The sequence below is a fragment of the Typopeltis vanoorti genome, chromosome 17 (genome assembly GCF_054136105.1).
Source record: "Typopeltis vanoorti isolate ZY-2024b chromosome 17, IOZ_Tvanoo_1.0, whole genome shotgun sequence".
Lineage (NCBI taxonomy): Eukaryota > Metazoa > Arthropoda > Arachnida > Uropygi > Thelyphonidae > Typopeltis > Typopeltis vanoorti.
Genome location: NC_143565.1, coordinates 27,112,299 through 27,139,701, shown reverse-complemented (window position 1 = coordinate 27,139,701; position 27,403 = coordinate 27,112,299). Strand labels below are relative to the sequence as shown.

General features: G+C 34.2%; 1 protein-coding gene across 2 annotated transcripts; it reads right to left on the bottom strand.

Moving 5' to 3' along the window:
* Positions 1–241: 241 nt before the first annotated feature.
* On the bottom strand, positions 242–26,204 carry LOC150097237 (uncharacterized). 2 transcript variants are annotated; one of them, XM_090407264.1, is made up of 3 exons: positions 26,098–26,204; positions 17,838–17,930; positions 242–2,989 (listed from the first exon to the last, which is right to left on the bottom strand). In XM_090407264.1, exon 3 carries the CDS (start codon positions 2,560–2,562, stop codon positions 1,567–1,569), a length of 996 nt encoding a protein of 331 aa, XP_090263390.1. In that variant the 5' UTR covers positions 2,563–2,989; positions 17,838–17,930; positions 26,098–26,204; the 3' UTR covers positions 242–1,566. The 2 variants fall into 2 exon arrangements, with proteins under 2 accessions (XP_090263390.1, XP_090263391.1); XM_090407265.1 differs by having other exon boundaries at positions 17,838–17,925; positions 26,098–26,177.
* Positions 26,205–27,403: the final 1,199 nt, after the last annotated feature.

Here is a 27,403-nt window from a genome sequence, read left to right as displayed (position 1 = left end):
AAATTTTTGGCATGCCTCGTATGCTGTTGGTATTAATATTGTTCCTAACCCTCTGCAGTCTACTTAAATGCAGACTGTAGAGGGTTAGGAACATACTTGATTAAAACAGTGGGGGAAAAGTAAAATATAAGGTTTTGGTAAAGAATATCGTATGTGTTATACTGAAAGATGTTTTTGGAATCTATTGATAATTATTCTAGCATATTTTGCAAATTATTTCAGTGAATAACGAAAAGATGGGTCATCTTTCCAAAGAAGATTATTTATTAATCACATGTAACAAGATACGTAAGAAAAGATTTACATACATATGTTAACAAAAACAACTGTCTTTGTAAACTACAAAGGTACATACGTAAAAAATAATAACCACAAGTTCCAACATTTTCTGAGAAAGATATTAACTTTTACTTAACATTAAAAGACTAATAAACAACTAAACAGGAAACATAAAAGAGTACCTGAATAACTACCATCTACTTGCAGTTATTACAAAAACAATGAACAAACTCAAATCAATACATGCATTATGTTATTAATTACAAAACTTATAAAATGCTAAGCGAGTTCAACAATTACAGCAACTAAAAATTGGGCATAAAATTCTTCATTTGATCGAAAGAATGTTTACAAAATATTTTGCTATGCTACTATTTTCAAAATATGAAGCTTTTATTTATTAAACTGTTTCAGAATTAACCAATTAAAACAGAATTAAATGTAATTTTGAATGCTTCCAATTAAGGTTGGAAAAATTATACCCACAGTTAAAATATATTATCACGAACATTCATTGGAATAGAAATGCTTTAATTTATTGGTTATAGAAAACGCTAAATGACGAGAAATGTGCGAAAGCATTGTGAAGGGAATCAATTAATTTGAATTCGAAACCACCTGTTGATTTTGTATTTGAGAGGTTTCTGAATGTAAAATAAGAAATTTTATTTAAACTGGTTGATGGAACAGTAATAAGTTCGTCTTTAAAAGCAAAATGATTTATTGCATACGAAAGTCAGGCATCTTGAGAGATGAATCATACGATCAGAGTAAACATACAAGGCTTTCATTCTAAGTGAAATTTTTCATTCTAAGAACGAGAACAAAGAAATGTGTGTAGTTATTCAGCCCTGCAAGTATTGAAACAATATGCAAAGGAGACAAGAATTTATCTGAAGTGCAAATTATGTTTTCAGTTAATGTGAGATATAATTTCCACAAATTTCAGAGTAAAATGATTTCTTCAAAGTCAGAATTAATAAATGGCTTCAAATTTCCCAGTTTCTTAAAGAGCTTCCCACAAATTTCAGAAGATAAATATTTTACAGATAATGAACTCATAAATGTCTCGAAACCGCGTACACAACGAAATAATTTCTTGTTAGAAACCATTTCAGAAAAAAATGATAAAACAGTCTTTTCTCACTACATGTTTGAACCAATAAATCTCTCTTCCAAAACTCTCCAAAGATCATGGTTTTCTTAAGTGTGAACTAATAAATGTATCTTCAGCATACTTGACTGTGAAAATGCCTTTCCACAACTCTTACAAGTGAGCGGCTTTTCCTAGGTATGAATGAGCATATGGGTTTTCAAGCGATGTGACCGTGAAAAGGCCTTTCCACAGTTCTGACAAGTGAATGGTTTTTCTTGAGTGTGAACTAATAAATGTCGCTTCATACTACTTGAGTGTGAAAATGCATTTCCACAAATCTCACAAGAGAATGTTTTTTTTTGTGTATGAACTAACATATGTGTTTTCAAACTACTTGCCCGTGAAAATTCCTTTCCACAAATGTCACAACAGAATGGTTTTTGTTTAGTATGAACTAACAAATGGGTTTTCAAGTTATTTGACTGTGAAAATGTCTTTCCACAAATATCACAAGGAAATGGTTTTTCTTGAGTATGAACTAACAAATGGGTTTTCATAATACCTGCCTGTGAAAATTCCTTTCCACAAATGTCACAACAGAATGGTTTTTGTTTAGTATGAACTAACAAACGGATTTTCAAGTTATTTGACTGTGAAAATGTCTTTCCACAAATATCACAAATAAATAATTTTTCTTGAGTATGAACTAGCAAATGGGTTTTCATACTACTTGCCTGTGAAAATGCCTTTCCACAAATCTCACAAGGGAATGGCTTTTCTTGAGTATGAACTAACAAATGGGTTTTTAAGTTACTTGACTGGGAAAATGCCTTTCCACAAATCTCACATGAGGATGGTTTTTCTTGGGTGTGAACTAATAAATGTCTCTTCAGGTTAAATGAATCTACAAATGCCTTTCCGCAACTTTTACAAGAGAAATGTTTTTGTTGCGCATGAACGAACAAATGTCTTTTCAATTTATTTGATATGGAGAAGGCTTTGCCACACGTTGCAGAGAAAGACTTCTTACTGTGAACTGATAAGTGTGTTTTAAGATTACTGGATTGTGTAAATATCTTACCACAAGTTTCACAAGAGAATGATTGTGAGTGAGTGTGAACGATTAAATGTCTTTTCAAATTACCTGATTTGAGATATATCTTCCCACAAATATTACAAGGCATCATGTTCGCTGAGCATGAACTATGTTAGGCTTTCATCATCCGCGATTTCAGAATGTCTTAGTGTAAAATTAAAAGGAGAAAGGTGTTTGTTTTGTGTTCGATGAAGGATTTTAGGTGAACCTTCAAAAACGTTTCAATGGTTTTCACTTTGATGATTTCTTGAGCATCCCTAAATAAATCTGTTTTCTGTATATTATTGCCATTTGATCTGCACGGGATATTTTTTTTTACACAATTAGTTTTGCGTAAGTTATTTCGACTAGTTCGTTAATGAATTCTGAAAATAACTAGGAGTCCTCGTTTTTTTCGTATAAAGTTTTTCACAATAAATGAACTGTTTGCAGAATAATTCGTACACTGGTGTTGAGAGAATAAGCACCTGCAGCTTTACTTCGATGCCAGCATCACCGAATTTTTAATCTATTATTTCCTACAAAAATTACAATAAACAGTTGTAAGAGACAAAATTACTTACAAATTAATTAATATACTTAATTTGTGTATAAGTAATTTCTACAAAATTAGTATAGACAAATAACCATTCCAAAAATGGACTTTGGAATATTGTTTCCTTTACACAAAGTTGAAGTACATGCTATTCTGAATATTATAATTAAACAATGCTCAGTCCATTAATTATATGACTGTTCAAACCTTTTTCAAACCCAATTCTAGTAATAAGGTTCGGTGATTAAACATCTGCGTAATTAATCTTTATTTCATTAGAGTGTTAAAGGACAAGAATCTCTAGATTTTAATGAACTCGATCTGTAATTGTGTGAATTTTCACACACCCTTCACTATAGTAAAGAATATAAATTTATAATTTAGTATAAGCTATAAATATTAAACTTTATATTTATTTGTAAAACGTTTTGTTTAAAAAAATGTAAAACATACGACTATACAAACTTTTCTGAATGAATGTATTTTTGCAAGATTCCTTTTGCAATTGAAATTATTTTTATGCTGATTTCTGGCATATTGTTATGTGCAACCCCTCCATAATCAAATCTTTGCACTGTTGGACACGTGATAGGCCAATGCTGTTCGATCTCTATCTAGTCTGAGGTAAAACGGCTTTCTCTGATACACGCCCGAGCACTCTCCAACCAGTCCCCACCAAAACGTGCTCTATTATGTAATTATTATTAACATAATGTGATATCTCGAGTCTAAGACATCAAGGCGGTAGGGAATTTCACTCTACGCACTCTCTCTTCATGCTACTTAAACCTCCAACTAACCATGAGACATTTCAACAACTGTACCATTTGCTGCCATTAATATTAATATTATTTGGCACTGGGTGCGAACCTCCCTGCATGAGGAATTTTAAAGAATATAGAAAACATACATAAATAAACGCTACTTCTCTATAAGGTTCGACAAAATCACCTTCACTTCAGAAAAACCCACTAAGCGATTCTTCACATGACAAGGAAAATCGAAAACCAATTATTTTCTACAAAAGAACGCAATATTACATGGTTCTCCCAATTGAGCTACAAAATCGATCGCATGTTATTTCGTCATTCCTGTTTATATCACCCTACGTAAAGTCTTGAATAATAATTAAACGCCTTGTGCTAAATTGTGCAAAAATACTAAAGCATTATACTGTTCCTACTTCCTTTTGAATCGATCCTCAATAACACCACATCCACCATATACTTCTGTAATGTGAAGTATGTAATTTTGATGGATGCCACTCTTCCATTTACATCTTCTCTGCATCGTATCTGAAAATCCACTATTGTTCACACCATGTCCCTCTTACTACTTCTTTTGGAAACAACTCGTACTAACGACTACAATTTCTCAAAATGAAAGTTTACTTGCGCTGAAGAAGTAGTACAAATGAATACAACAGTGATGATTACACATGACGTATATAACAATAAAAGTGACAATAACAGATAGTGAAATTAATACTAATTTCACTATCTATATAATGTCAACTTTATTTAGTGCTGTTAGGTAGGCTCTCCATCTTTTTCTTGAAGTATTCTGAAGTTACAGAATTTTCTTTGTTAACCTTCAGAACTACGTTATATAGAAACAAATTCAGCATGTACTGTACTATTATATAAATAATAGTTTCGAACTTAGATGTGCTGTTACTTAAATATGGAAAACACATCAGCGACACCAAAATGTGTTCATTTAAATTTAAAAATACGCATTTCATTTGACTGAAATATTATTTACAAGTATATTCACAGGGAATAATTGAACATATAATTACCTAGAAATGTTTCACAAGCTTTAGTTTACACTATTAACATTTTCAATGAGTTTAATAATAAAATTGTTCGTTACTCACTGTTTTTTTGGTTACTGTATATCAAAACAGCTGGTCATGCAAAAGAAACTTTGCATCCCAGACCATAGGAACAGCTCCATACATCTGATACAGTGCTAGCCTGGAAACTACAATGCCCAGTTAAAGATTCCATGTATTCCTTTGTGATCAAATATGCAAATGCAGTCTTCATATAGCATTCGTAAATGCCCCAAATTAAGAGTCTTCATCGAACTAAATAATGTCTTGAATGTCTAATTTTACCATCGGGGCAGATGTTGAAGCATTCTCAGAATTTGTTAATTCCATAGCTGTTGAAATAGACAAACTTTTTGATGAGGTTTCAATTATAAAAATAATACTGCAAGATTTAGAAGCAAAATTGAGAAAAAAAACAAGCAATCAGATTAAAAAAAAATATAGAAGCATATCAGAATGTCGCATGAAGTGTTGTTAATTTATGTTTGAGGTATTCAAAATGATTAAAACAAAATGGAAGCGAATGTCAAAACTTTTCAAAGCTGATGAAGTTCATCTAATGCTTTTCGTGATCAACAGCTGCAGGTGAAACAATTTTTTTCTCTGATGAACAATGTTTGCTCTGCTGATCGAAACAGACTTTTAACTGAAAACTCTAATCGGCACCATCAAATAAAAGTGAATTTAGATGTGAATTGCTCAGAGTTCTATAAACTGATAAAAATTACACGCTTTTTTAAAGAAAGTTAATTCTTCTGAAATTAATGAATGGTATATGAATGGAAATTAATTAATGAAATATGAATGGTACAATTAAAATGAATAAATATTTATTTGCAATAAACATGCAATTTTTTTTGGAAAATACAGTATTTTCGGAAATACTGTATTTTCCAAAATACAGTATTATACAATAAACATGCAATTTTTTTTGGAAAATACAGTGTCGATGTATTTTCTTGAAAGGAAAATACATCGACAACGATGTATTTTTCTTTCAAGAAATATGGTAACCCTACTTTCAAACACGCATTAATTTTAAATTCGCGAAAGTAGGCCCTCTATGATGAATCCAGTTGATTAATCTGTTGCAAAAATTTCGATTTCTAATTATTCATGCAAAAAATATTTACGATTGCAAATTATAAAATTTTAGTGCTATTTGTTCACACTACAGTGTGAAATTAACAGAATAGTGGTAAATTTACCACTATCTGTTAATTTGTGGTAAATTTACCAAACAAGAATATGCAAACGCGGAGTCCAATCTCGTGTTTGACTCATTTCCTTTAGTCAACTTATTAATTCATAAGATAAATATGGTAGTCCAACCTTAGGTAATCCAAGTGCCGAATTAGAAAAAAAAATTATTCGATGGCCAAATCACAATGCGTATCTAGTAATTTGGTTCGCAGCAGCGACACACCTCGAAAGTTGAACAAATAAACAACACTAGTTGTGCACTAATCGCGCGCTCACGTTCCACGTGATTGCCCGAAGCATGCTCGTTAGAACAATACAGTGTAAGAATGGTTCTTTGACAAATCTAATATTCGAAAAACACGTGGATATAAAGTGATGTAAAAACACCAAATAAAATTATCAACATCCAGATTATCGATTAGTAATAGAATTAAAATATCTAATACACATTCGATTCAAATTGTTATTTTATTTTTTCGCTAGTGAAAATCAAAACCCACAGGCGGGCTGCACAAAATCGCACCACGATCTGCATGCGTTCCACGGACAGTGCTTTGGACAGGCCTGGTCTAAAGTGTAATCTCTGAAATTTGTAACAGAGGAATTAACATGAAAATTATAGTACGTGACCTAATATTAAATTAAAATAATAATAAACAAATAACTTATTTAAATTAAGGGGATATTAAATCCCACATTATTTCAAAGCCGAATAAGAAACTCAAAGATCGGAATCAAAGAGTTTCAAGCCGAATATAGTAAACTATAAAAGTTTCGGCGGATTGTAGCGTAAGCTAAAGCACGTAGTTCAACACTAGGGCAACTCGTTGCAAAGGTGGCTAAAGTTCTGATCATTATTCTTAGTATTACCCATAACGAGTTGCCTTAGTGTTGAACTACATGCTTTAGTTTATACTACAATCCGCCGAAACTTTTATAGTTTACTATATTCGGCATGAAACTCTTTGTTTCCGATCTTTGAGTTTCTTATTCGGCTTTGAAATAATGTGGGATTTAATATCCCCTTAATTTAAATAATGTTACATTGCCGAAGTGAAGCCTATTGGCTATTTTATTTTAGTAAATAAATAATATTTATTTGTGATGGAAAATACATAACATAGATGAAGAATATAGAAAATCATATGAATACAGAATGAAAAAAAAAAAAAAAAAAAAACGAAATTTAAGAAATTACTACATTATAGATGGACGATTTCTTGATGGTGAAGTCTCAACTTTATTTTCGACAGACATTTGCATTTCAGATAGAATTATTGTAAGATATACCGTGGACAAACCACTTGTAATGTAGATTGAATTATCTGAAACAGTTAAAGAGCAGAATTCTTGGTAATTAAATACAACCACCAAATGAAATGGGACATTGGTTCTCTTACTCTGGAAAAACTAAGTGATTAGATACTAAGATCAACATGCAAATATCAAATATTGCTCACCAAACGTAGAGAAAAATCTATAATGTTATCGAAATTATTAGGCAGACCTCTTCTTAATTTAAATGATATTGGTTGTTCACAACATGAAGATAGAGGGTTTCCTTGCCCATGTTACTGGAAACATAACCACAGATTTTCGCTTATATTAATATATGTATTACTTTAAACAAAGGTGTGCATTACTTTTATTAAGTAAACATTTCCCAGATAGGCACAGAGATGAATAAGATTTGCCCCAATGATGTCACCAATTAGGACATCACATCAAATCTTATCCAGAAGCATGCAAAAATCTGCCCATGATATCATCTGCATGATTGTCACATTTTGAAGGAAATGGACAGGGTAAACACACCTCTAAGGGACAATATACTCGAGTGCATTTTTTTCAGTTTACTGCAGTTCGTTCATTTAGGTCATATCGTCTTGTGTTGTGTTGTGTGTATGTGGGGGGGGGGGGGGAAGTAATATAATGGATGAGCCACAAAAGCCATTGAAAATTTCTTTCTTCAGGAAAATTGTACGAGACAAAACACTCAACATAGCCGATAGTTATTTGGGAAGATACATTGTTATCGAGAAGCACTCGGGAAAAACTGCAGCAGCAATGGGCCGATATCCTCGGTAATCTGCAACGCAGGATAGATTAGGAAATTGACATTGGAGACTGAAATATTCTCAAATGACAAGATGGTGAACTTATCCTCGATGCAACAGGAGATGGTGTAAGCAACGTTTTCTTTATTTTGGGACATTTACAAACACTATAAGAAGACCGCTTGTGTAAATTTGGTGACAAAGGTATATGTTGAATCTTTAATCAGGCATCATGTACTTTGCAGGCTAACACTGTAACAGATGTATGGAGCTGTGCTTCCTATGGTCTCAGATGCAAAGTTTCTTTTGCATGACCAGCTGTTTTGATATACTATAACCAAAAAAAACAGTGTAATGAAAAATTTTATTATTGAACTCAATGTAAATGTAATTATTATTATTGTTCCAGGCAACTCCAAGGAGTAAACAGACTCATCGAGGGAGGCCCTAACATCATGTCAAGAACAACTATTCGACATTCACACAGTATCTATCATACCTTGCCTTGAACTCATTCATGGTCGTAGCACCCACAACAGACTCTGGAAGCTTATTCCACTCATTCACCACTCTCCAAGTAAAAAACCTAGCTCTAACACCCTTGTCAACCACGCTCTTGCCCAGCTTCCATGCATGGCCCCTAGTCCTCCAACCACCACCAGTCATATTTTCAAATATATCTTATGGATCAATCTTATAGAAACCCTTCAGTAATTTGAATGTCTCGATCATATCACCCCTCCTTCGCCTATCGACCAATTTCTGCAACCCACAAATCTTCAATGTATTCTCATAAGGTTCATTCCACAGACCTGCTATCATCTTGGTCACTCGTCTCTGGATCCTCTCCACTTCCTCCCCATCACGAAGAAACCCTGGTGCCCATAACTGGGAACATTAGTCCAGATGGGGTCTTATCAAGGCTCGATACAGAGGAACAACGACTTGTTTGTCTCTGCATGTTCAAATATTTTTCAGAAGCCAAGTGATTTGGTGAGCTGTTTTAGTCACTTTTGCAATGTGGCCCCTAAACTTCCCAAATCCCTGGCCTCATCAATCTCCTGGAGTACGGTTCCACCACTATTCTTTTCACCCCAAAGTGCATAACCTTACACTTTGGCACATTAAATTGCATCCATTTTTCCTAGCCCAGTCCTCCAAACTATCCAAATCATCCTGTAAAATTTTGACATCCTGTGCACTCATAATTGCTCTACCCAACTTTGCATCATCAGCAAACAAGTGAATACTTCCTCTCAAATCCTTTCCTATATCATTGATGAACAAATTGAAAAGCAGTGGTCCAAGAACAGAGCCCTGCGGCACTCCACTAGTCACAAGCCGTCTTTTAGACTCCACTCCTGAATAAACCACTCTCTGATATCTCTCCTTCAACCACCCTCTTATCCATTTCACCAACCCTATATCTATCCCCATCTGCTCCAGTTTACTGATTAGGGTTCCATGTGGTATCCTATCAAAAGACTTGGCAAGGTCCAGTAGTATTACTGTAAACCCATTACCCCTATCCAGTTCAGCCGTCACTGTGTTATAAAACGTGAGCAAGTTACTGAGGCATGATCTACCCTTCACAAAACCATGTTGTCCCCCATACAATATCCCATTTTCATCTATCCAATCCTGTATTCTTTTCTTGACTAATTTCTCTAAGACCTTGACAATGATTCCTGATATGCTAATCGGTCGGTAATTTACAACAGCAGTCTTGGAACCACCTTTACGCAGTGGAACTATCTTCCCCTCTTTCCACCCCCTCGGGACTAACCCAGACCCGAGACTCAAATTGAACAAAATGGTAATGGGTACTGACAATTCTTTAGCTGCTTCTCGTACAACACGAGCTGGTATACCATCCAATCCCACAGCTGTATTGACATTGAGGTTATGCAATAGACTACTCACCTCTACTTCATTCACCACAATTCCCGTATAATCTACTGGTACATTCGTTTCTGCAATGTCACCACCTGGATGATATATTCTTGCATGCTCACTCAGTAACTCAACTATATCAACTGATTCAGTTACCTCCCTACCATCGGCATTCTTTAAAATCATTCTTCCATGTACATTTTTCCTTTTACTTGCTACATATCTAAAAAACTGTTTAGGGTTCTCTTTAGCCTGCATGGCCAATGTTCTTTCGTAATCCTTTTTTGCTTTTCTTACCACACTCGTTACCCTTCTGGCTTGCGCTTTATACCGTTCGTGTGCCTGCCGGTCACCTTTCTCCTTAAATTCCCTCCATAGTTGTTTCTTTTTTTGCAGCTCAAGCTTAATGGTGTTATTCATCCATTTAACCCCTACTTGATTTATTATTCGGACTCTAGGTATACAGTCAGCCATTGCTTCATGCAAACACTTCTTAACTACCTCCCATGCACTATCAACTTCTAGTCCTTGCAGTTGTACATGCCATGGCACTGAACCAATCAAACTCCTAAGCTTGTCATACTTTCCAGCCCGATAATTCCACATGTACCCTGTCTTAATTGAAAATTCTACACCTTTAGCCACCTCCCAAGTCAAGACCCTATGATCACTCTCAGCGATTGGTGGGAATGTGGTCATATTTGTCACAGCCAAATCCTCAGATGTAATTACTAATATCAAGCACTCTCTGACCCCTAGTATTTTCCATTACATGCTGTCGCAGATAGTTATCCCTTAATAACCACATAAAATCCAATTCCTTCCTCCCGTGTGTCCTCTCCTCACTCCAATCAATGCCACCATAGTTGAAATCTCCCATAATAATCATCCTCCTTCCACTCATTTCTTCTATTTGCTAGTGCATACTGTCCCCCACCATCTTTTCCATCACCTGGTCTATAACAGCACCCAATTGTATATTTAGTTCTGCTAGCCACAATCACACACCAAATGACCTCAAATGTGCTCTTTTCTCTATCCTGCAATTCAACTTCTATTCTCCTTGGCTGAAGCTCATCAGCTATCATCAACAATACTCCTCCCCCCATTTTATTCTCCCTGTCATTCCTGAACACACTATACCCATCACATTCAATCCCACTAGCTATATCATCTACAGTTAGCCATGTTTCACTAATACCAATAACCTGTGGTCTGGAAGCGCCAACCATGGCCAAAATCTCTTCCTTCTTGTTCCTATTACTCCTAGCATTATTGTACATGAATTTAAGACCCCCATTAGCCCCAACCCTACCTTGATGCCTTATATTAACTGTCCCACTCTGACTTGTTATCCTTATTTGCTCGGGCATATTATATTCATTCTTACATTCAACTGCCTTCCTAAGGACTGTATATCTACTCCTCCCCCTTAATAAATCTAGTTTCCCTGAATTTGCACATCCACCACATTCACTTTCTCAAGTCTTCATACACCGTAACCATTCAAATGCAAGCCATCCATCTTATATAGATCCTTTCGCCCATCGAACTCACTCCACACGTCCACAAATTCCACACCACTCGTCATACATAACCCACGCATAAAGTCATTCGCAATTATGGCCCTCCTTTTAAACATTTCACTGTCATATCGTGGCCAAAGACTAATCATTCTAACTCTCTCACTCTTTTCTTTTGCTACCTCAAACAATTCATTCAGGTCTTCTATCATTTCCATTTTGTCTCCTTTCAAATCATTCGTACCTGCCACAACAATCATTTCTTTCACCCTTTCCTTTTGCTCTCTAATAGACTCAGTTACATCCTTTATGGTCACACCAGGTTGGTACGATTTTGTCAAATCCTCTACTGTCATACCGCATACTAACGAGTCTTCATACAGCACTCTATCCTTCATTTTGTTCATGTTCACACTCATACGTCTATTTTTCCTGTCATACTTTTTATTATTGGCTGGTTCATTCAGTCGACTTTTGCTCATACGCTCAAGCTGATGTTTTTCCCTTTGTATCGCACCATTCAACAACGCGATCTCACTCATTGCATCTATCTCATCTTTTTTATTCTCAGTAAAACCATTAATACTATCATTCACACTTTCTACATTCACACTCTCACAATTCTCTGGTACAACCTCGCCGTTTCTTGTCATATCCCTATTTTCTTCATTCTGAAGTTTGACAAAAATATCATACTCACGATCCGAAATACTCTTCAATTTCTCATTCTCCCTACATTTTCTACACACATTCACTCCTTTATTATCATCTAACCACACACCGACCGCACTCCGCAAGAGTACATTTCGCAGCTAGTACACTGAATCATCTCTTTTATACTACCATTCTTTGATAAAGATGGCGAACCATCATTACTGGCCGCCATTTTCCTTCGTTCTGGAGCCATACTTACTTGCAATGTATTTTATCAAATTATAAATTATAACACACCAAAAACACACAAAAAGATGCACTAAGAGACGCAAGGCAAACAAAACTACGGAATATTAAATAAATTTATCAACGATAACTGAAAATAATACTTATCTTATCCGGAGCTTTCACGAACACTACACACTACGAATCCCTCTAGCGGTGACAGCCCCAATAAAATATGTTATAAAGACACACAAAATACTCTAAAAACACGAAAATCGTTCTAATATACTATAAAACCAATTTCCTAAGAAAAACACACACAAAAAAACCAAAAATCATCAATTTTACACGAGCGCTAAATTACACCGACCACTCACCATATGTTAATAGTGTAAACTAAAGCTTGTGAAACATTTCTAGGTAATTACATGTTCAATTATTCCCTGTGAATATACTTGTAAATAATATTTCAGTCAAATAAAATGTGTATTTTTAAACTGAAATGAACAAATTTTGGAGTCGTTGATGTGTCCTCCATATTTCGGTACATCTAAGTTTGAAGTCAGAGCGAATACATGCACAATTTTTTTGCTCAGTCATTCTGCTTAGAATTTGTAAAAAAATAACATTTAATTAGAACACAGAGTAATGAATTTTTAAGATCTCAAAAATGACAGAAGCACTAGTTGATTATAGAAAAATCAAAATATTTGGATGAGTTATATATATATATATATAAGATTATTGGAAACATACAGACTTCTGCTTAATTATGCATACATAAAATATCTACATTTCAAAAATCAAATCATAGTGCCAATGTGTTATCACTACTGTGAAATTAATGTAGGAACAAAAAGAAAAAACTGGGGAAACAATGATATCTGTTAATTATTTTAGAAAAATGTGTACTGCTACGTATTGACAAGGAAACGTGAATGTAAAAAAATCACTGGTGGCATCTTCTCTTGACTCTAAACTAAAAATTCCCATAGTCAAAATTAGGAATGAAATATCACATGCTTAAATTATTGGAAAATCGTGCTGCCTACAGGCAAATATTCTCCCCATAATTGCACACTCGAGCCAAAGACATGAACACGTGACCAAATATCCTCAGCCCCAATTCCACACTCTAACCATTGCCCATAATGCCATACTCGAACCAAAAGCACGTGACATCATTGACAGATGGCATCACCAGGGTACATCCCAGGATTCCACACTCTAATCCAGTGGTTTTTAACCTTTTCGAAGTCACAGTACACTTTTAATTATACGAAAAATTTGGGAACACCAAAAGCATTAGGGTCATAAAACTAACAATAAAAATATGTATGGATTTGCTTTTTACAAAAATGGAACTTGTTTTGATGCAATACTTGACCTTGACTTTTGACTAGGCTTTTGACATTTCAGCAATATCAGGTCTAACATGTGATATAGCTATTTGATATAATATTTGGGCTCATTTTCTTTGCAAGGGTAACAAATCCTTTAATAGAGCCTAGCATTCATGGAGCACCATCCGTACAAATTCCTACACACAGTTCCCATGAAATTTTAAAATAATCTAAATATGACGTAATAGTCAAAAATATCTGGTTCTGTTGTACGTTCGGTAAGTTCCCTGCAGCATAAAAATTGATTTGTTTTCAAACGAACGAATCCTAGTTAATTAGCTTTACCGCCTAATATCAGTGGACTCGTCAATTTGTAAAGCAAAATATTGATTGGAAAGTTTATTGGTAACTGTTTTATCAATATTTTCTGATATATCTTTAATTTTATTTTTATTCTATCGTCCTAATGAGGAATTTTCATAATTTCCTGTTTTGCTTTGTTCCAAAATATAACGTTTACTATTTCACAAGATGCTGGTAAAATAAGAGACTCTGATATAGTATGTGGTTTTAATTTTACAGCAATTAATACAGCTACCTTATATGATGCAAGTTGTGCCTTATCCGAAATTTTAACAATCTTTTCAAAATATTTTACTTGTTTAACTTGCATGTCCAACAATCTCTTGAAATAGTCTTTAGTTTTTAAAGCAAGGTTGGCGTGCTTCATAGTAAAGTGGCGTTTGAACTAAGCAGGAACCATTTCGTTATTGGATAGTTTTTCCTCTCATACAAGACACTGGGATCCTAACAACTGAAGACATAGCAGTCTTCAGTTGTTAGGATCAGAGTAGTCAATTACACTCACAATTGTGTCATGTGGCATCTTTCACCGGTGGAACACTTGTGACCAGTTCGTGGAACATAGGTGTTCCAGGGAACACCGGTTATGAACCACTGCTCTAACCATTACCTAGAATGCTATGCTCGAATTGAAAGACACAATGTAACGTCACTGACAACATGGTTCACCAGACTTCCCGGAATTCCACAATCAATCCATTACCCAGAATTCCATAATCGAACCATTGCCCATAATGCATCATTCCTCAGTACAATGACATCATTAATCGACATCTGATAAATTATGTCATTTATCTCTAACCATTACCCACAATTCTCCCACTCAAACCAAACCCACCACGTGACGTCAATGACAACTGCCATCACCAGGATATAACCCAGAATTCCAAATTCTAACCATTATCCAAAATTCCACACTCGAAGCAAAGCCACAATGTGACATCATACACAGCTGGGTCCCTCAGGGCAAATCCCAGGATTCCATATTCGAGTTATTATCCATAATGCAACACTCCAATCAAACAAAAAGAGGGGCGTTCACAGAACTCACGCATCCAGGATAAAGATGCCTTTACCGATGGCAACTACAATGACGTCACAAAACTACATTTGATAAATGACGTCACACATCTCAATCTGATAACAACCGACAGTGACGTTACATCTCCCCAATTTACCCAACCTCTATTCACTATATTGGTTCATAGTGACTGGACATCTCATTACTGTATGGTAGAAAATTCAGCAGTACAGCATAGAGTGATGGTCTGTTATATTGTTAGATAGGCTGCAATGTGATACTTAATAGGACAATTCATTTCTTATAAATATGTGATCAATACAACTTGCTGTATTGCTTGCTATGTATTACTTTATGTTTATGCAAAATTCCATGGGAATATAATATACAGTACTTAATATTCTTCCATTTTGCTATTATTGTTATTTGAATGCAAATTTATATCACTCAGTGGTATAATATTCTTATGTTTGTATGTCTTTAGCACATTATTTCACTCAGGCAAAATAAATTAACTGTGCCATCGTTTGTCCGTTAAATAGCAAATACGAGCATATGTATTACTGTCATAAATGATAACAGATTCAACATGCGAAGAATTTGAAGTAATAAAAAAAAAGGATTTTTTTACATTGGTTAGATTATAGAATTTTTTACAGTTGACAGTCGCACACCTTGATCCAAGTTATTGAAATGCTGGGTCCTATTCATTTGTGGATACGACACAACTTGTTCCAGTTGTGCACAGTTAGATGGCATTCATATTTAGGTTACTGATTTCTTTTATTTTGTTCCTTGAGCTCGTCTGGTGCTTTATTCCATATTAGGATTGAGTATTGACCTTCCTCATGCAAAATTTACTATCTCTTATCATTAGTATAATTGGATAACAATTATATCGGATTCTAGTTTCGAGGGAAACTTGTGCCATAATTTTATCAAAAATTATTTACACGTGAACACAAGAAGTAATATTTAATACATATACTGCCAAGTATTTCAGTTTGAAAATAACAAACAATTATCAGTGGCCTGAACAACAATTTTTAAAAAGGTAGAATGCAAACAATTGATTTATTCAAAGTTAGTACGAGCCGCGTGATGTTAATTTGCTAATAGCATTATGCTTCACTGAAGAAAAGTTTAATTATACAAGTAATTAAAAAATAATTATAATTTTTATTACCTTCCCCAAAAAAATAAAGCTATAAAAATAAAAATAAAATAATAATAATAAAATAAAATATTTTAATTTAATTTATAATATCATACTAAATAAATTCTTACATAGATGTAGTATCCAGTCGTTTCTTAGGGTCTATGTTTGTAAATATCACCATTGGACTTAACGAAACAAAAACAAACAAACAAACAATAACAAAAAAAAAAAATTAATGTGTCGTTCGGATCAAACTTTCCCATATTTTTAACAAGGAAAGGCAGTCATTCCAATTCAAGTTAGGGCAGTGAAGTAAGGCCTCGTCACTTTCTTTGAATAGGCGGTCGTTTTTTTTTTTTTTTTTTTTTTTTTTTTTTTTTTTTTTTTTAAGCCAATAGTGATATTTACAAAGATAGATCCTAAACAGTCACTGGATACTACATTTATCTAATGATTTGTTTTGCATGATATTATAAATTATTTGTTTTATTTATTTATTCTGAAATCTTCGGCAGTATATTTATTAAACGTTACTTCTTGTGTTCACGTGTAAATAATTTAAGATAATATATACCGGAGATATACTACCATTGATATCGCACGCTGCAACCGCTTGGAAAGATGCACTAAAATATAATAAAAAAATATAATAAATAATGTGTAAAGCTGTCTTTCTGAAATTGCAAGAATTTTGTCTTATATATGAGGTCACTTCCGGAAGATACAACGGAAAAGCCAACATAGATCTAAGCCGCTAGGAACTTCCGTTTCGCTACGATAAGTGACCTCACCCAGCTAAGAACATGTGTATTTAGGACAAGGAAATCTCCGATAACAGCAGAATTTGAGTTAGTGATGACTGATACTGAAGGTAAAAATCAACGTTTTACTATTTCTATCTTCATTATGTCTACTTAAGAATATATTTGCTTATTAATTGAAGGCAAAATTGCTCGGTTTCGTTTAATTTTATTTATTCTGAAAAAGATCTCAGCAACAACAACAAAATATCAAAAGCTGAATTTTTTTTTTTTTTTTAAACGTCAGCAATGCTGTTTACCAATCTCTGAAACTTTTTGGAAAAGTTGAGTTGATTATTTTGAAAGTAAGCGTTCTACTAATGCGGTGACGAATTGGAAATCTTATATCTGTGTCGACATATAGTTCTAATAAATCACATTAATATGCTTGTCCAGCCAGTTGAGAATTTTAAACCCACAGCTCGAACTGTTTGCATGCGAATAAGATATTTCATGTGATATTTATTTCACATTGCTTCCATCAATGCGCTTGCAATAAGCTGAAAAAGCTAATGTTAATGATGACAGCAAAGCAAATTGCCTGCAAGTTTTCCATAACACTCTCCTTCTTTATATATCACGTTAAATGAACAGCTTCAACATCTTGCATAATGTGTTTAACAATAAAATAGTAATAATAATCTTATAGGTTATAGAATCCATTTAAAATTGGCATTACATGTGCTTAACTTCATCGAGTTATGCGCACTTTAAAAATACATACATTCTGTAATTAATATCCAATCTACTTACGTCTTAGATTTCGCTGTAATTCACCAAGATAAATTGCAGAAACCCAAGTTACTTCTTTAAGGAACCCTTTCCAACAGTTGACACATCGCTGCCCTTGAAACAAATACGAAACCATTAGTAGATAAATTAGAAATTGCAGTGCGCCACCTGCTCAGGTAAAACTAAAGAAAACATTTATTAAAAATAACAAAATGAGAAAGGGCAGAAACCGGTACGTATATAATTATTTAATAAATAAATCACAATAGTTTAAGTCACAATTGTCTATCAAACTCTTTAGATTACATGTTTTCAATCTACTCTGTCCTTCGCATCTAATATTTCAAATTGCCGGAATATAGAATTTGTAAAGTTGGTCAAAGTCAAAATCCAGGAAGTGGTGGATAACAATATGATACTCTATTCGGAAGTAGGGGGCGGGTGCTACATGGTTTTGTTTAAGGTGAGTCTTGAGTTTGTAATTTATTAACATTTACTTTAGTGTCCAAAACCTAAGGACGAAATCTATTTCTGAAGACAAAGCGCAAATTCGGAGGAATCAAATTACTGCAATTTGTGTAACTGATGATTTTTAGTAGAAAGCGGGTACACATTCAAATATTCGAATCGCATCAAAGATGTCACGTGGAGCATTCAACAGGATAAAAGGCAAAAAAATTCCGCTAAAGGAATTGTGTTTGAAGGAAGTTCTTTTCGTGAAGGAATAAACTTGCAAACTTGGATGTGTTGTACTGTATCACTGATTGCACACTGTGATGAATTATTGGAAGGGCTCAGAATTACTTATAGTGCCAGACAGTCTGGAATCTCACATAACATTGTATCCATGTTCTGGCCAGCGTTTGAAACCAATGAAATGTGTTTCAGACTTTTGCTAAGAAGTCACCCTCTGTCTAATATCGAACATGAAGACATTTTTTTTTGTTATAACACCAAAACTTAATCGATGCACCACACCAGGTCAACTTGCAAATCATCTTCATTCAAGCACAGGTACGCAGATATCTCGAAAGACAGTGGCAAGTTTCAAATAGGACTTTACGCGCGATATCATGTTTTCCTAACAATTTTATGCCCAGCTCACTGTTCAGCACTTTTTCGGTGGTGTATCCATAAAAGTGGACAAGACGCCAATAGCCTAACCTACTTTTAACAGTTTTAGTTTCCACCAATTCTAGACGCAACTTGATCTGGAGTGAAAGTTGTACTGCTCACCATAGTGAGAATGTTCTTTTAAGGTCGAATGTGTGGTCATGGTGTGGGAAGTATTATCCTTAATTAGCGTCCCGAGCTACAAGTGCTGGAAAAAGGGATTATGATTGGTGAACGATATTGCAACGAAGTTCTTCAAAGTTATGTTCGATTGTTTCGCGGTGCTGTAAGCGAATAATTCATTTTTATGGATGGCAATTCTACCCCAGATTGTACAATAGGAGTGGAGATGCTACTGGAGACAGAGGACATTAATTGAATCTAGTGGCCAAATCGTTGCCCAGATCTCAACCGCGACACATTTGGGAAGAAATGCACTGATGCTCGAAATTCTCCTCCAGAAAATAAACAAGACGTTATCATTGTTTTGAAGGAAAAGTCGGCCAGTTTGCCTCAAGAACTCTTGAATCACTTGTTGCTAAGAATAGTTCAACGTTCTAAGAACTGCATCGCAGTTCGAGGACATTATTCCATACTCAAATGTCTCGACGCATAGTTTTGTCTAAGGACTGTACGTTAAAGCCTTGACTGGATCATTAGTAAATTTATATCCTTTGCCAAAAACGTATTACAATTTGATTTGTACGAAACATCTATAATCCGTTTTTTGTGTGTAACGTAATTTATTAGTATGCTGCCAATAAATTTATGTTTGCATTTGCTGCAGTCAAGAAAATGTCTTCATATATATATACGAAAGAATCAGGTTTCTCCTTAGATTCTGGACACTAGTGTAAAATATCGTGAGAGATCATTTAGACAGGGCAATGGTTACACAGTGAAACGGCTGAAGTTTGCTAAGGCTTTTGAAAGGATACCAAAAAGTCTACTCTTACACAATTAGATCAATGTGGATCCGAAAATGGTTCAAGGACCGCTACCAAAAAGTGGTGTATGAAAAAGTAGAATCCAGGATGAAACATGTGACCCGTGGTGTGCTACAACGCTCTCTGATTGGACTATTATTGTTTAATTTGAATATAAATCTCACAGAAAATAAACTGAAGGGAGATATTCAGTTGTTTTCTGATAATGTAACGTTGGTTAGCGCAGTAATTAATCATGCGGATCAAGCAGGCTTGCGGACTGATTAAAAATTGTTGGCAGTATTGGCAAAAAATAACGGATATCAGTTCAATGTGGAAAATTGTAAAGTGAATTTTGGAATTAAAAGATTACAAGCTCTGTACCACATTGATGGAACTGTACTCCAAGAGATTGATGAGGCTAGGGAATTGGGGGTGTTAGTAGATAGCGAGCTGAAGTTCAGAGGACACATTCGTAAGGTTTCTAATATAGCTCATAGGATTAATTTGTTATTTTAGAACACACTAAAATGCAGAGATAAAGAAGTTACTATTCCTCTTTCTAAGGCGTTGACGTCCACATCTGGATTACTGTGCATAGATATGGTCACCTGGATTCGTTGCAGATGAGGAAGTTTTATAAAAGATTCAGAGGTGAGTGGCCAAATTGGTAAGTGGAGTAAGGATGCTCCTTACATTGATACATCGAGAGTTTATGGGCTACAGAAGTTGGTTGATAGGCGAAGAAGAAGGGACACGATAGAAACATTTAAGTGACTAAAATATTTTTTATAGGATTCACTCAGCGGAAATATTTGATCAGTGGGTGGAAGAACAAGACGTTATCCCTGGAAGTTAAGTATGAGTATGGTTAACAAAGGTGTGAGGACTAGATTTTTCGCTTAGCGAGTGGTGAATGAATGGAATGCGTTGTATGATTCATTTGTGAGTGGTTCGTCTGTGAATGAAGTCAAGAAGAGATTGTAGATGAATGGGTCTTCCGCGATGAGTCTACTGAATCCATGGAGATGCCCATATATTAAAAATGGACACCTCGAAGGAGTCCAAAAACCCATTGCGGGAGGATACTCTACTTTACTCCGCTGCACAGTGTTCTCCTAATACTGAATTCCCCCACTACACACAACTACAATCACCGCCATCTATGGGCAATCACCACCACCACTTACATTATTTATTATAATTATAATAATTATTGGTATGCGGGTTAAAAAAAAACCTGAGTTTCCGGGAGAAAAAACCCTGCTACATCAGTAAGAGATCGGCTATCTAACCTTGAATTGAAGGGAGGGGGGGGGAACATATAAAGGATGTCGTCACTAAGAGAATCGAACTTAGCCTTTTTCCAGTAGAAGGGGGATAAATACCATTGTTCTTCCAATCGCTTCGCAGAGGAATAATAAACATCGTTTTGATTAATGATATCATACGGAATCAGAACACTAAGTGGACATGTTTATTTATAAATTACCAAGATCCAATCAGAAACTGACTTTTCTTGATTGGATTTGTACGCACGTGCGCCCGCCCGCGCGCGCCCACCCACACACACAAACACACATGGCAAAAAATCCTGCATATTGAAGAAAGAAACATACGTTGCTTCCATTTTTTAAAGTTATAGAACTTCACCAATTTTTGATTGGAGTGCAATAAATTATCTTCCTGACGTCTGATTTTCTTAAGAAATAGCAGACTGCTTTCCTTCTATGAATCCTACGACTTCTTTCTATGAATCCTACGACTTCTAAATAATAATTTAGAAGAGATACACAGAATTAATAATGACAACAGAAATAGTCATCACAGAATAAATTTTCTCAATTATAAAATAGTCCTCTCGTTGTGACGAGAGGAATCATTATATGCGCAATATGAGGATGAGTTAACCGATCTAATACGGACGTGACAGGGTTTTTTCTGCCGGAAAGCTGGGATTTTCATTCTGCATGCAGTCAAATTATTATTATTATTATTATTATTATTATTATTATTATTATTATTATTATTATTATTATTATTATTGGACAGGAAAGAGCAGTGCACAACTGCTCAGATTAGCACAAGAGCGCAGTTTGTTCGCCAAGATGGTCGCTGACCTTCGATAGAAGATAGCACAATAAGAAGAAGAAGATTATTATTATTATTATTATTATTATTATTATTATTATTATTATTATTATTATTATAAATAGAGATTGCGGTAGTGGAATTTTCGGTTGCATTGGTTGTTGTGGTGTGTAGTGGAAGAATTAAGTAGTAGGGAAGACTGTTTTTTATCACTCGAATACACAAATCAGCATTTAGAACACATGCAATTTACTAACAATAAATACTGCTAGTGGTAATGATGGGCGGTAGATGGCAGTTCTGTGTATTGCGGGAGACGGTGAAATGTGTTTAGCGAAGTAGAGTAGAGTGTCTTCCCACGAGAAGTATTTATGCTCCTTGAAGATGTAACGTAATAATAATATCATTCTTGAGTTTCCTTAATTTTAACTTCGTTGTCATCACTAATTATTATTGTTTTTTTTTTCACAAAATTGTTTAACTATTAAACTATTTCTTTAAATCCTAACTATTTAAATCAGCTATTAGCTATTTATTTAAATCCAGCCATTTGTATAAATAAAAATTGATATCATTTTGACTTTATTTTCATAATTAAAAATTAGGTTTATGATGAATAAAATATTAATTTTACATATTCTTGTACACTGCGCAATATTATATTACACTGAAGATTAAAGTTTATTTTTGACAAATTATTTTCCTAAACTGTAAAAATACAATATCCTAGACCAGTGCTTACCAAACTTCTGGATGTCAGGGCCCACTTTGCGAAAATTAAAATATTTCACGCCCCCCCCCTAGAAAAAAAATCGTAATAGAGAGATATATTATTATAATATTTATTGTATTTATATTCAATACAAAACATACACAGCGAATATTGCAAAAATCAAATGCATATATTACATTTTTTGCTTCTTACCGTTTGGTTCTGAAGACGATGTGGGCTGTTCTGGTAAAATATGACATACTGTCCTTTTTTTTTTTAGTCTGTTTCTGCTTCTTCTGATTGTTCGCGGGAATTTTTTTTTATTTTTTTATCAGCCACTTATCCATCTCAGGGTTAAATTTTTTAACGTAGAATAGATCAAATAATATCACCATTTACCGATACTGGCACACCACACACTGATAACATGAAATTAGTAAATATTACCTGAATAAGGGAATCCCCGGACCAGGAACATTTTTCTCTTTGGTGACTTTTCTCCCTTTAAGGTAATTAAGCCTAACGCGAAACAGACAGCAAAGGCAGATTATTAAAACGTGCATATGATTGGTGCGGTATTAACAAAAGATCGCGCAACCGAAAGATAAAAGCATAGCTGACAATTGAGTTGAAATACTAACTCTCTTGAAATATATATATATATATATATATATATATATATATATATATATATATATATATATATATATATATATATATATATATATATATATATATATATATATATATATATATATATATATATATTACTTAGTTTTAACACTTTTACGAATTTAACACGTTCGGTTGAATTTTATTGCTGCCTTGGGAAATCGAACTCACACACATCTAATTAATAACAATAGTTTTTAGTTAGATACTGTGTTTTCCCATGCAACATATGGTTTTGTTTCAGTCTATACAGCATAGTTTCTGTATGAGGGGACATGTGAATCATTAATTAGTGTGTTTTTATCCCAGTTGTCTCTAATTGCACTATTTGTTGAGAAATATATTACACAGACTCTTCATACCTTATTCACTGGCATAATAAAGGTACTTGTTTTTATTGCCTCTGCAGTATAGTTGGCTGTTAGGAAGGGCGTGTTGTTTACCGCTGCAAGCAAGTTACTATCTCCCCCCATGAACTTGTTTAAGCTTTTTTTCATGTGCGAAACTTTTATTGGTAACAGAAAACTAGCTCGGATGACAGTGATAATATAAAACGAGTGTTGATATGTATATAAAGTCAATATCAACAGTCCCTGATTACGAACGCAACCCGTGATGAAAGGGACAGGAAGATTTGGAGCTTCCCTGGAGAGCATTCGAAGTAAATACAATTAACCACTGCTTTGAAATGAAACATACGAATAAGCAATATTTACTAATATTCATTAAGCGCCGAAATACGCAGGAAGCAAAGTTTGTGAACCAACACCAATGTGTGAATTTTTTCATTAAAATATAAAAAATAACAAAAAAGAAATAATAAATAATAAAAGATAAATACGTTTCTTTTAAAATAAAAAAAAATCTACTTACTCTTAAAACATTTTAAATTTGTTTTTATTATTTCACGCCCCCCCCCCCTCAACAAAACCTACGGCTCCCAAGGGGGCCGTGGACCACAGTTTGGGAAGCGCTGTTATATATGACAAAATAAAATCTTCACTTCCTAAAATAGACAACGGAAAAGCCGACATATATCCAAGCCGCTTCGAACTTCCGCTTCGCTACGATTAAGTGACCTCACCCAGCTAATAACACATGAATTTAGGACAAGGAAATCTCCGAAAGCTGATAAAACACTATATATACTCTGACATAAGTAAAACAGAAGGAAACAACGGCTATTCTTTCATATTGTATTACACACAGTCACCTTATACAAGAACTGTTTCATGCAGCATCTCCTGTGTTCAAACAAACAAGCAGATCAACTTGATATAGTTTATTCAATTACATATCCCCGGCAATATCTAAAGAAAAAACAAAATTAATGGCATTCCAAGAAGAAACCTTCAAATAGTTTGGATGTGATATACCATACGAAGAAAAAGACATAGACAAAAATATCAAACTTTGTCAAATTATATGGCATAATAAATAATATATTCAAGTCAATCTTTGTACAAAACCACACTAGAATCAGACTATAATGTCTTGTCAAAACCAACTCTGCAATACGTAAGCAAAACATGGACCATAAAAAGAAAAGCTGAAAAACGAATTCAAACAGCAGAAATGTAGTTCCTCGGAAAAACAGCTGGATATACCAAGTGGGACCATAAAATAAATTAAGACATTTTACAAACCCTGAATATAAAACCAATTAATTAATACGTAAGACAGTATAAACAAAAATGGATAGAACATTTAAATCCAATGGCAACAGCAGACTATCAAAATATTATACAGATATAAAATATGGAAAAAGAAGAATCCGAAGACCATGTTGGCGATGGCATGAGACCGTAACAGGCCACCAAGTCTAAAATCCATGTTACGAAGAAGAAGAAGATATATCCCCAGTAATTACAACTCAGCACCTTTCATCGCAAGACCACAACAATCTACAGTGATAGTAAAAACACTGTATACAGCATTAAAAACCGAAATAAAACCAATATAACATATATTGTTTTTTCGCGACCCATATTCCATATTTCTATAACGTGGCACTTTGCAATGCTAATGTATCTAGAAAAGCGTTCTATACATGATAATTTGCCCTGAATGATAACAGATGAATTGTAGTTCGTGATGACTGCTGGAAAAATCAACGTTTTATTATTTTTATTACGTCTACTTGAGAATACAGTCACTTATTAATTGAAGACAAAACTGCTCAGTTTCTCCCAATTTTATTTTTTTAAAAAGATCTCAACAACAACAAAATCTGAAAAGCTGATTTTTTTTTTTTAAAGTCAGCAATGCTTTTACCAATCTCTGAAACTTTTTGGAAAAGGCTAGTTGATTATTTTTAAAGTTAGAGTTCTACTAATTGGAAATCTTATATTTGTTTCGTCATATAGTTCTAATAAATCATATTAATATGCTTGTCCATCCAGTTGAGAATTTTAAAACCCACAGCTTGAACTGTTTGCATGCAAATAAGATATTTCATGTGACATTTATTTCACATTGCTTCCATCAATGTGCTTGTCATAAGCAGAGAAGCTAATGTTAATGACGATGATAGCAAAGCAAATTTCCTGTAATTTTTCTATAACACTTGCTTTCATTATATGTTTCATTATAAATTGACATCTTCAGCATCTTGCATAATGTGTTGAACAACGATATAATACCAATAATAATCTTATAGGTTATAGAATCCAAGCATTTAAAATCGGGATTACATGCGCTTAACTTCATCGAATTATGCGCACTTTAAAAATACATATATTCTGTAATTAATATCCAATTTACTTACGTCTTAGATTTCACCAAAATAAATTGCAGAAATCCAAATTACGTCTTTAAAGAACCCTTTCCAAAGGTTGGAAACCTTTCCATCGCATCGCTGCACTTCAAACAAACACGACACCATTACTAGATAAATTAGAAATTGCACTGCGCCACCTGCTGAGGTAAAATTTAAGAAAATATTTATTAAAAATAACAAAATGAGAAAGGGCAGAAACCGGTACATATATATTACGTAACTGAATTTATAAAATGACCATACACAGTTTTCGTTTGTTACATGCATTACAATATTATAATTAGATACTACTGTATTATTAAAATACAGTAGTATATAATTATAACAAAGTAATTATTTACTAATATAATAGTCGTACTATAAAATTATGACAAATAGCACTACATCGAATATTCCGGGGAGTTTTACCATGGAAGGTACTGCATCGTAACAATATATATCATACAGAATCTTAATTTATTCCTACTGAGTGCCACTTGAACAATAGCTAATGAAATGATAACTCACGCAATTTACAGACTAAAAAAAACTACTGTAGTTGGTAGAGATGAACATTAGATGGCGATGATAGTAGCAGCAGTGTAGTGGTGTGTATTTGGAGAATTAAGTAGTAGGGAAGATGGTGAGATATTTATAGTGCATGAGAGTAGAGTACAGTTCCTTCCCGCGAAGAGTTCTTGGAAGTGTTATGTAATAATAAATAATAATATTTATATCAAATAATCAAGTAATCCTGTGTGCTATCTTGGACACCTTAGCAATGTGCCATCTGAATTTCAATTCCCTATCCACCAGCACAACCATAGCCCCATGAATCTCTGGGAGTACCGTTCCATCAATATGGTACACAGCTGGTAATATTTTAATCCCAAAATGCATGACTTTTCCACATTAAACTGTTATCCATTATCTTTCGCTCATTTTGCCAGCTTATTTAAATAATGCTGCAAACTCTCAACATCAGTTTGATTTTTTATTACGCCACCCAACTTTACATTATCAGCAAACAACTGAATATCTCCCTTCAAGTAATTTCCTATGTCATTTATGTACAAATTAAACAATAACGGCCCAAGCACAGAGCCCTGAGGCACACCACGTGTCACTTGCTTCATCCTGGACTCTGCTCCTCCATACACTACTTTCTCGTATCTCTCCATGAGCCATTCTCTTATCTGTATCACCAGTTTAGTATCCATCTCCATTGGTTCTAATTTGCGCAACAGTATTCCATGGGATATCCTCTCAAAAGCCTTAGCAAAATCCAAATGTATCACTGTGTAGCCATTCCCCT